Source organism: Diuraphis noxia, unplaced genomic scaffold, assembly GCF_037042655.1.
Source record: "Diuraphis noxia isolate RWA-SAM2 unplaced genomic scaffold, SU_Dnox_SAM2 contig0005, whole genome shotgun sequence".
Lineage (NCBI taxonomy): Eukaryota > Metazoa > Arthropoda > Insecta > Hemiptera > Aphididae > Diuraphis > Diuraphis noxia.
This window is the reverse complement of record NW_028301715.1, coordinates 10,554,122-10,566,025: the sequence shown is the minus strand read 5'-3', so window position 1 is coordinate 10,566,025 and position 11,904 is coordinate 10,554,122. Positions and strand designations below refer to the sequence as shown.

The window sequence follows — 11,904 nt, the reverse complement described above, 5'->3', positions numbered from 1 at the left end:
TAAGTATAAAATAATATAAACATAAAAAAATAGTTAAATTACACGTTTTTGTAAAAAAAAAATTTTTATGTAATTTTATTTTATAAAAAAAAAAAAACTAGTTCTACGCTAATAATGATAATAATATTGAGCTACTGAAATATAAAGTCGTAATGAGTTGTGCCTATATAAGTGAGAATATGTTTTGTTAAATATTAATATTTATAAAAAAATATTGTTGTCTTTTTTTCAGCCATAGTAATTATCATTAACTATGATAATAGTATTAATAGTGTTAAATATTATTCAGTATTTGTCTGAAAATTGGACTATAAATGGTCATAAATTTGATATAACTTTTTTTCTTATTAGTACAATTATCAAAATAGATGGAAAATATTCAGTCACTATTTTAAATTATAATACATGTATTATGACACAGGTCATCATGTTTAGTATAAAATAGTTGAAAACTTGAAATTTACTTATTGAACAAGCTCATTATAACTTAATCACTATCATAGACAATTATTATAATATGAATTGTATGACTTATGATTTACAAATGATGAATCAATAATAAAATAAGATCATTATAATTCTATAGATCAGAGGTATTCAAACTGTGCGTCGCGGCTCCCAAGGGCGTCGCGAGAGTTTGCAAGGGAGCCATGTCAAAGCACCGACAACCAACATCATACCTAGGTCTTGTATAATTATTATAAATATTATTTGAAATCATTATGGAAATGAAAACAACACACCTTACGATTCGACCATTTGAAGTCTTATTTCTAATCACTATTATTATAACCCATATAGCATATTTCCCATTTTGTATCCGTGTGTTGTTTTAATTTTTTTTAAATAATTTGGGAGCCGTAAAAATATTTTGAAAACCCAAAGGAGCCGCGCGCTGAAAAAGTTTGAATACCTCTGCTATAGATCTATTCATTATACCATCGTTTCTTAAACTGTGTTCCGCATACATCACTTCAGGGTTTTGCGAAGCTTAAGTAATTTTTAAAAAAATTTCAAGAAAATTACTTTAAAATATCCATTGTGGAAAAAAATACTTGTACATTAAATAATAATGTATAAGCCATATGGAATAATCTATAGTTCTACTTAATAATATAATTAATTTACAAATAATCCTAAAAAAAGTAGGAGTACCACAAATAAAAAAGTTTAAGAAATTTACTTATACCAATAAAAGAAAATACAGGTGCATTATACAAGTTAATTTTTTCATTTACAAATGTATCTAAGGCTTAACTCTTTCCGGAATAATAGTCAGTACAGCATAATTTTTCCAGTTAATACCTAAAAAAAAGTACATTTTTATTTTTTTCAATTGTGGTTAGTTTTGCTGATCACCATAGCTAGTTAGTTAATAAACCACCTGATGTCATGAATTTATTAAAATTGACTACTATTATGGTTCAGTGCTATTTAAAAATATTTTTTATTTAATGATTTAAAAAATTTAAAAAATTTAACCAAAAATATGCCACATATCTAAGGCACCATTTTTATTTGCCACCCTGTTCTGAATGAGTTAACTGAATACTAGACTTTAGTTTGCAAGATAATAGAGTAATCTGATATTAAATTTTTAAACAAACCAAAAAATACCTACCAGAGATTCTGGTTTAAAGACTATGACTAAAGCTAATTGTGTAGGTAACTTACATATTATATTTAAACATCAACACTTCCATTTTTTTAGTTATTTATGCTTAATTTAGATATCAGCTTGCTACATCATATAAATATGATTGATTAAGTTAAGCATTCAAACAATGACCAAATAAATTATCATTCACTTTATTTAAATTTAAATTTTTTTCATATAAAAAATTCAATAGATTTAATATAGAACAAACCATTACAATTACTTACACACTGTTATAGTAGTACTTACAATTACTTAAATGTATTTTCCAAATTGAAACTTAATATATAAATCACATTACGTTATAATAACAGAATAGTCTTTATTTGGCACAATTACATGTACTGACATTTTATTATACATATTTTTTTAAAATTATATTTCCATGATTATGAAGATACAGATTATTCTTCATAATAATGGAAATATAATTTTATTATACATATTTTTTTTAAATTATATTTCCATGATTATGAAGAATAATCTGTATCTTCTGATGGGTCATCATGATCAGTGTCTGTATCAGTACAACTCAAGTCGCTGATAGTGGTAACAACAGGGCGATTTGTATTTGCTTCGATATCACAATTGTCGTCCTTCTTCCACCCTTTTTGTTTCATTAGTTTCATGTCATCTTTAGTCAGCACACGTACAATTTCACCACGTACCTTATCTCCTTCAGCTATTGGTTCAATAACAACATAATCATTACGTTTCACCCACACATTTCGTCGGAATTTAGCTGGCATTGAAACAAGAAATGTTTCATTGTCTTCTACTGAGAATACTTCATGAAGATTGTTGCCACGACCAGCAACTATGCGAACAATGCGCTGATCATCTATTGGACCATTCCATTCAGCAGTGAGCATTTCTTTCTGCACATGTTTACGTTTAGTTGCCCTAGACATTCTGTAAAAAATAACACCTAATAAACAAAATATTTACAAAATCATTTTTTATATTAACATAAATCTTAAATATAAATTTATTATTTTAGTTCAGTCTTTCATCTTATCAGTTTTCCTTTTTTTCTTTTTAAACATGCCAATGTTTCCACCAGACAACTCAATAGCTTTTATAATGTCTAATGATTCTCCAATTGGCACTCCATAGCCTTTTAATAATCCATGTGGGTTAGATGGTGTAACACAATCACTTAGAGCATCTTTTCTAAGAGCTGTATCAACTTCAACGGAGCTGAAAAATGCTACTGACTGTGGCAAATCAGTCATACCTAATTTTTTAACACAAAATGCTCTTACTAGTAAGTTTGTTACGTGTAAAGCTAATGCAGTCTGATAACGATGTTCATCTGGTACTAAATAACGTATTTCATCATGAAAGCTTAGGCAAAACCGTACATTAGGATGGATTAACCAACGCATGCAGACCAACATCAAATGAAGGAAATCAACAGCACCACTTTGCACGACCCAATTTATTCTGGTAGGTATAAATTTATCTATATCTACTCCATTCATTTCTAAAGCTCGACTAAGTCTAGATTCTAAAAATGGTGTTTTTGGTTGTTTTGAACATGCGATTTGTTCAAGACTGTTGAACATTGCTGATTCTGAACCTCCACTCCATATAGGTTTTTTAAACAATTCATCAACACTCTTATTATAAATGGTACACAACTCTTGAGCACCTAGTCGGGAATGCTCTCTTTTTTTAACTTCTGGTAAGACAGTGTCATGAAGTTTGTATATTCTGTTTCCTTTTGTCATATTAAACATGGCTATTGCTTTTTGCTTTGCTTGTGCAGGACTTAAGTCGGGATTGAACTGCTTTAATAATCGTTCTGAAAATGGTTTTCCTGCCCCATAAATTCTAGCATAATTTAATACTTTTGCATTATCTCTTGTAATTCCAATAGCTTTAGCAGTTGTACTGTGCATATCAGTTCCATCACTTTTCCTACCAGAGAGTGTCATCCACCCAAAAGCTGTAGCACCGTGCTCTTTTGCATAATAAGAATCTCCAATAACAGATGCTATCCACAGTTCTTGAGAATCGACATCTGCTCCAACTAATGAATAACCTGGAGGTGATTGAATCATACTACGTAATTCTGATCCAACACGTTCATCGATAGCATTAGCAGCAGTCATCCATGTTCTTTCAACTGCTCTACGAGTTAACGTTCCACAAACAACAACCTGTGGTATGATGGCACCATATCCTTGTGATTTATCAGTCCAAACAACAATTTGTCCTTCAACTCGTTCTCTGTTGTTCCTCCAATAAGATAGCATACGTGATATTTCTATAATGTGCTCAGCATTACTGTCCTTTCCAGATAGTCCATTTTGAGAAAATTTATTTAAGAAATCTCGTGCAAGTGGATTTCCGACATTTAAATGATTTCCATCTTTATGTGGAAGTTTCAACATACCACAGCCTGTTGATAAATTTTCTTTGCAAGGTTTATTCCTTATAGTTCTTAGGTTTTTTTTTTTGAAAATACATTCATACTTAACTAAATTAGTTTGAACGGTTTCATGAAGTTCAGTATTATTAATTTTTATTTGACAGTCACAAGATACATTACTTTTAATATAGTGGTCTTTTAATTCTTTAAGTGGTACCAATTCAGCATCTGGAAGTTTTATATCAGTCTCATATGGTACAAGTTGGCCCCAACCATGTCCCCTTACATAATGTAAAGGGAGGGATTTCCACATAAGAGAAAGCAGTTTAGGAACAAGGTGCATACCAGAGCTTATAAGTATTGGACCAGGAACCCAATGTGGGTCTTTGGGAGGCGCACACAATTTTCTATACCATTCTGGATAGCCAGCTAGATGAGGTGTTTTAAGTGGCAATCGTTCACTTGTTGCCATCAATGGTTTGAACATTTTTTCTAATTCAAAGAATCTCTTTTCATAAATGTCTTCGGGTTCTATAGGTTTATTTTCTACTGTAATCTCGGGTTTCTTTATTTTTTCTTTTTTTAGTTTCAACACCTTAGATGTCCAATTTTGGTCCCAGAGCCACAAATCTCTCTTATAGTTGTCATTATACATTAATTGACAAGCTTGATTTGCTTGTTGTGAAAGTAAAAATTTGGATTCAATGTCTAGATCTTCATATATTTCATTTGAAGTGTCCAGATACCTTTTCCAATTTGAATTTACTGGCAAATACGATGTACCCAATTCTAAAATACCCGCTAACGTAACAGGATGAGGAAAACGTTCTAAAAATAAAGGCCAGAGTTTTCTCAAAACTTCAGTGGTAGCTCTAACATCATTTGCACAGTAGGTCATTAAATTTTGAAAATCATTATTAATATCTTGTAATGAACCTTTAACAAATGTATCACGATCACTCTTGGACAACTGAGTCTTACAATATAATTTATACACTTCATTTAAACTATTTAATGAGCTGTGTTGTTGCCAAGATTCATCTTCAATAACATCTTTTGATTTTAATAATGTTTTCTGATAACTAGTGATTCCACTTATGGCAATATGCAGAGACATAGTGTCTATAAATCTAAGAGCTGTACGATTTAGCCAATATTGTTCCATAATTCTAGCTCTATCATAAGCAACATGATGGCCTACACACAACTTGGGAGTGTTCGACCATTCGGTGATTTTCTCTTTGGATCTAATTGATGTCTCTAATGGAATGAGATCTTTACACGAATAACCAAGATATCTACCTGACCTGGTATTGCAGCTGATCAAGTCTTTACTAACCCAACTATACCAAGCTTCTGATGTAACAGCAGTGGCTAAGGTAGGTAATTCACCTTCTTTACAACATACTTCAACATCAAAAATCATTACTTTCTCTTTAGGATAATCACATGGTTCAATTTCTTTTCCATACCTAGTCCAGCCTTCTCTGAACACCCATTCTTTAGGCATTTCTGGAATTCTATGTTTTAAAAATTCATTCATCAAAATTGAATACGGTTCACTTTGCATTTTACCAATTTCATAAAAGTGATCAACTATGTTTCCCTCCAATGGAGGCAATTGGAGTTCAATATCGGGCACCTTGTGCAATGCCGATGGCAAATCATATTTGGACAGCTCATTTAGGGCCATCTTCAGAACATTTTCATCAGTGGTATGAGACTCGTTGAAAAGCTGTTCGTACAAGTTGGCCGACAACATTTGAATGTTCAACGGGTTTTTACGAAATTCGGTCTTCTCCATTGGTTTCAAACGCGGTATTTTAGTCAACGAGTCCGACACAACAATTTCTTCTTCTCGAGATTTCTCAGCCAACAGCTCGTTTATTATGCCAGGTCGATGGAATTTAGATACGGTACAGTATTTTCCTCGGCCGCGCACACATTGCGAATAATAAACGTTAGCACGTTTCCAATACATTCCAATGCACTATATAATTTAAATTATCAAAACACGTGCGTTACATGTACATAGAACCTATAATTTCAAGGTTTTTAATTCCGATTAACAGCACTTACCTTTGCAGATCAATCAATAATCCTGAAACATTTATAACATGTAATTAATATTATTACAAAAAATATTTGAATGACTATGATATATTTACATTCTTATTTATTTATTTTCGTCAACTTGAATTCAAAGTGGTTAAAGGTTAAACGATGAAAATAATAAATTAATAAATAACATTATTACAGATATCAAATATCAATATACAATATCCATTAAAATTCTTGGAACTACGAATAATATAGCCAATGACGATTGGCGAAAAACACGACAAAACTCTCAAGTCCGTTCCTAAGTTCAAGTTAGTTTACTATTAGACTATAATGATAGTGATACTAAGATAAGGATCGGGATGATACATTTTAGACTTAATTAGTCTTTTACGGTTTAGTAGTTTACATTTAAGTAGTGAACTTTAAAATCATCACGTTTTGGTATTAAATAAATTATTTTTTAAACCTAAGTCGGTATTTTTACAATTTTAATTTTGCTTTCATCAAATCTTTGTATTTATTGTACAAATGTGATATTTTAAAACCGTTCTTGGCCAATCATTGTACCTATGATATAGTATTCAAGTGGAATCATATAATATAATATTACACGGTAATATTATTTACACCATTGTATTTTTTTCTACAAAATGACCGGTAAGCCTATTTGATTGTTTTCTTTAGATTTTTTTGATCGATACATTTTAATAATCGCGTTAATAATCATTATGTTTGAACATAATTACAAATTACAATATCACAAGAAATTAACAATAGATAGCTATTTACCTAAACTTTTATGTTTTATAAATAAAAAATGTATCTTTGCTTACAATATTTATTATCACATTAAAAAAGTATTCATTCTGACATGATTATTTTAATTTAAATTTTTTTAGATAATACGTTATTAGATTTGTCTAGTCAAGAATTGCGAAAGTTGCCAAAAAATGAAAACAGTCATATTATTAAAGTCTTAGATGTACGAAAAAACTGCTTACAGAAACTGGAAAATGTTGAACAATTTACTGAACTTAATGAAGTAAATAGTTTTAAAAATAATATTTAACATTATTTTATAAAAGCTTTTAACTAAATATAAATACATTTTTAAAGTTGATTGCAAGCCATAATCAGATGATGAGAATGTATACAGTTGCAAAATTATCAAAACTTGTAAAATTAGATTTATCTAATAATCATTTGATGAGTATTGAAGGGCTCAGAGATCTAGTAAATCTTTCATCGCTTAATTTATCCAATAATAAAATCAAAGTATGTGTTATTCTTCAATCAAATTTATAATTTTTATTATCGTGGTTTTTTTTTTTTAGATTATTGAACATTTATCAACCAATGTCAACTTAGTGCACATTGACTTGTCTTTCAACAGCATATCATACATTACCAATTTAAGTCATCTTTTAAAACTTGAAGTATGTTGAATAAATTTTAAATAGATCATTGTCAATGTTATGCATATGATATGCACTATAATTATGTATTACACCTATGAAATATTTAAACTAACATTTTATCATACTTACAGAGGCTTTTCTTGCATTCAAATAATATTTGTCATTTAACCAACTGTCAACATTTCCTTCCAGTCAACCTGCTAACTCTTACTTTAGCCAATAACAAACTTAATGATTTGAATGAAATATCCCAGCTTTGTCGTCTTGGTTTGTTAAGAGAAATAACTTTAACTGGTAATAGTTGTCTAGAAGGATACACATTTAACTACAGACCATTTATAGTTAATTGGTGCCCTAGTGTGAAAATAGTTGATGGTTATGCTGTGGATGATATTGAAAAGTAAGTATTTGAAAAGTCCATGCAAATTATACTTGGTAATCATTGTTAATGTGTGTTTCCAACCACAAAATAATGTATAAAAATTAAAATTGTTTTCTTGTATCTATATCTAATTTTTTGAAAATCTGCTGCTGATATAGAGACAACATTTGTAAAACTATTAAGTAAATCACATTAATTTTCAGTTTAAAAGCTGAGTGGCTGTATAGCCAAGGTCAAGGACGAAAATTTCATACTGGACAACATGCTGCTCTTATTCACTATTTAACAGAAACATGCCCAATTACTAGTCATACTTTAGAGACCGAGCAAGAAAGAAAACTAAGACTAGTTTTAAGCAAAGCTCAACAATATAGAGAGCAACTACATAGTATGTATAATATAACTTGAATTAGAGTAAATTGTTATTGTCATATATTATTTTACTTTGCCTTTAATAGGAACAAGTACACCAAATATTAAAGAATCAGGACAAGAATCATTGATGACCAGAAGTCTAGATCCTAGTGTATTGAAGTCTACAACACAAAGACTATCTACTGGATCAGAAAGCTGCCAAGGAACACCTAATAGTATGTCTCGCAGTGTCCATTTACCATTGACTGAAGCCAATTCTTTTGTCCAATCTCCACCTCTACCAGCTGCCAGCACTATGTTGCCGATAATAGACTCATTACCTAGTCCACTGACGCCAAGTGTACCTAAACAAAGACCTATAATTGGTCTTCAAACTCCGGCTGGTGAAGAGTCTCGGGCACCTACTATGGAAAAATTACGAATGATTAAAAATAAAGCATCACAAATGAACGGTATTGATAACAAAGGTAAATTAAAATATAAATAATTATTTTATACTGTTTATTTTATTTATTTGTATGGTATTAATATTTTATATAGATTTACACCAATCAGCCGTTGTAATACAAAAAATGTGGAGAGGATATCGTACTAGAAATTTGGATAAAAATGTATCTAATATATATCAACATGTACAAATGATACGTTTCAATCAATACATTAAGTAAGACATTTCATCTAAATGTTTTTTTCTTTTTTTTTTTAATTATATAAGTTTGGGATTTTTAGGCAAATGAGCAAAGATTTAGTAGATACCAAAAGTACTCTCGAAAAAGAACATAAATTAGTAGTATTACAAATGCAAGCTATAAACGAGTTATGGAAAAAGGTATTTATATTAATATAATTTATTTGATATAATGACACATTCACTATATTTATAATTACATTAAATGGTTCTAAAAATATGGTGTGTGGACGTGTGGTAGGTCACTAGTAGCAATAGTTTAAAAAAAAACAAAAATACGATTTAAAACAGTATTAAACTAATACCAAAATAATGAACTCATTGTCCATCATTCACCATATTCTGATAATATTAATTTTTTTTTCACATACACATTATAAAAGTCTTCAGAGTATTGTGTTATTTAATTGATTTAGATTTATTTAAAAGCAAAATTAACATTTATTTTTTAAATGTTGTTTAAAATATAATTACTATTATTATTTAATTACAGCTAAGACCAATAACTTTTTTGAAAATTATTTCTAGGTCTACAAAAAACAAAATATTGTTGAAAATAATGTACTATTTTTAAATCTCTTTTATATTTTAATTGTTGAGTATGGCAACATTTATTTTTAATTTTATATTCTTGAACGGAATATTTTATGAAATCTTGTGATACACACAAATCTAATTTTAGATGAGTAGTTAAACAATACTTATAACTCATAAACTAGTAACTACTCTGCTATAATTAAATTGTTATAATCAGAAAAATAAAATAAGAAATTTAAATAGGTTAGGTTAATATAGAATATTTAAATTTTTTGTGAAACCTCCAATATAATTTTTTCATATATTTAAAAATTAATAAATTAATACTGTTGATGTTTAAAGGTTAACACAATGGACAACAAATTAGGCAGTGAAAATAATGGCAATTCCAAGTGTCTGACATGCTCTTCATTGGATATTAAGGTACTTAATATTGTGATTATTTTACGTTTTTAGAGTAAAAATAACTAATTGTTATGAGAGAAATGTATTACTATTGTGATTTTATAACAATGTTTATTTCATTTTTCATTATGAATAATTAACTAATCATACATTTTTACAAATCTAAGGTCTTAATAACCTTAGCTAAAAATTATTAATCATTTTTAGGTGGTATTTTGAAATATTATTTTTTTTTTAATTTTCTAAGTTTATAGAAATACCAAAAATCAGCAAAAAAAATTAAAACAAAGTTGAAAACCTTATGTTTTCTTTTAGATTTCTAACTTAATAACTATTAAACATTTTACTTTAAGATAACTAAATTTATCCTTCTATTTGTTTAAAAAATTTAAGTATGATAAAGTATATTAATATTGTGGATTTTTTCTTATTAAAACACAGTTAAAGAAAAAAAAAACATTTACATATTTTTTAAGGTTCAACAGCTGCAGGAGTCAATGGATCATGTATTACGGTGTGTAAGCCCTTTATCGCAGAGTGTTGCAGAAACACAAACAGATATCACTGCTGTACAGACACCAGTTGAAGAAAGTTGTCCGAACACCAACATAATAACTAGGCCCAATTTCCTTCCCCTCTCTAAATCGTGTACAAATCAAGTTGTAAAAACTACTAACGCAACTGCAATACCTTCAGATATCTAAATTATTAATCTATAAAATCAGAACTGTCCAAAATATCTATTGTATAATAATTTTGTACTCATTGTTGAAAAACCATGAATACTGTTTCAATGATCTAGTCAAAACTGATTAAACTTAATTATTCCTTTAAATAAAATATATTTATTATATCTATTTTAAATTTAAGAAATTTATTATTATAATACATAATAATAATAATAATAATGTATAATACATAATCTATGTTATAATGTATTCTTATAGGTTTTTTACGATGATAATATATAATGAAAATAATTTTATAAGCGTTCTGTTGATTTATCTATAACGGAGTTCAGTGTTTATTCACGTCCACAAGTTGCTATACAAGTCGAATTTTTGATTACCCAAAGGAATACCTTGGCCCCTGTGTACCTTACATGATATGTGTGAACTTCCGTAACTTGAATTTTCAATAACTTGAATTTTTTTTTTGTCCCCAACTGATTCGAGTTCTCTAGGTTCCGCTGTCTATATATGGCATGTGTTATTAATAATTATTGCTCTCTGATAAATATATACTTCGTTATTGCCCAATTTATACTGTGATCAACTACATTTTTAATAGATTTTGTTTGAGGATATACAAGATTTTATTTTCAATAATATTAGGTAAAAAAATACAACACTTTTTTAAGAAACAGGAGACTTATGTTAAGTATAGAATAATTTAATTACTGATAATTAATTGGAAGGTGATGCTCAATTTTATCACCAAAAAATGTTTTTTACTTAAATTTATCACAATTTTCCCTTTATATGTATACATTATGTTTAAAATAAACACTGAATTATACTAAAACTAATTCAATAAATAATCTATAACTTACAAAACATAAACAAGTTACATAATCTTAAATAATACATGTATAAATATAAATTTTTAACATAATACCTACTACTACAATAATATGTGATACATCAAGACTACATTCTATTTCAAGACTTGATCGTTTAAGTTGAAAAGGAAACCTATTACCTTGAATCACTCAGATTGTGAATTAAAACTACAAATAAAATAAAATTATTTTTGGATGGGGTATTTGACATAAAATACCAACTGAGTACAGAATAATAAAATATTATAAATTAATAATTATAATTCATTATTTCACTACATATTGTTATTGTATCACTATTCTTACTCTGTATCAATTCTGGATGCCTCTAGATTTTCCCGACATTATGTATAATTTCACACAATCACATTGCACTAGAAATAATCATTGCCTATTTAAAATGCTCATCATCACACTTTCTATGGGTATAACCTAGTGCT

The 11,904-nt window shown here is 28.6% G+C and overlaps 3 protein-coding genes across 4 annotated transcripts; 1 reads left to right on the top strand and 2 right to left on the bottom strand.

Moving 5' to 3' along the window:
* Positions 1-85: 85 nt before the first annotated feature.
* On the bottom strand, positions 86-6,340 carry LOC107169324 (putative RNA-binding protein EIF1AD). Its single transcript, XM_015519044.2, has 3 exons — positions 6,203-6,340; positions 6,114-6,135; positions 86-2,569 (listed from the first exon to the last, which is right to left on the bottom strand). The coding sequence occupies exon 3, from the start codon at positions 2,566-2,568 to the stop codon at positions 2,128-2,130; it is 441 nt and encodes a 146-aa protein (XP_015374530.1). The 5' UTR covers position 2,569; positions 6,114-6,135; positions 6,203-6,340; the 3' UTR covers positions 86-2,127.
* On the bottom strand, positions 2,576-6,107 carry PolG1 (DNA polymerase gamma, catalytic subunit tam). The gene has a single exon (XM_015519043.2). It carries the CDS (start codon positions 6,013-6,015, stop codon positions 2,659-2,661), a length of 3,357 nt encoding a protein of 1,118 aa, XP_015374529.2. The 5' UTR covers positions 6,016-6,107; the 3' UTR covers positions 2,576-2,658.
* Positions 6,341-6,467: 127 nt separating the features above from the next.
* Cep97 (centrosomal protein 97kDa) lies at positions 6,468-10,891 on the top strand. Of its 2 annotated transcripts, XM_015519030.2 has the most exons (11): positions 6,468-6,755; positions 6,998-7,140; positions 7,215-7,373; positions 7,433-7,534; positions 7,648-7,916; positions 8,102-8,286; positions 8,357-8,740; positions 8,814-8,937; positions 9,003-9,102; positions 9,841-9,921; positions 10,380-10,891. In XM_015519030.2, exons 1-11 carry the CDS (start codon positions 6,749-6,751, stop codon positions 10,605-10,607), a joined length of 1,782 nt encoding a protein of 593 aa, XP_015374516.1. In that variant the 5' UTR covers positions 6,468-6,748; the 3' UTR covers positions 10,608-10,891. The 2 variants fall into 2 exon arrangements, with proteins under 2 accessions (XP_015374516.1, XP_089085214.1); XM_089229088.1 differs by lacking the exon at positions 7,215-7,373.
* Positions 10,892-11,904: the final 1,013 nt, after the last annotated feature.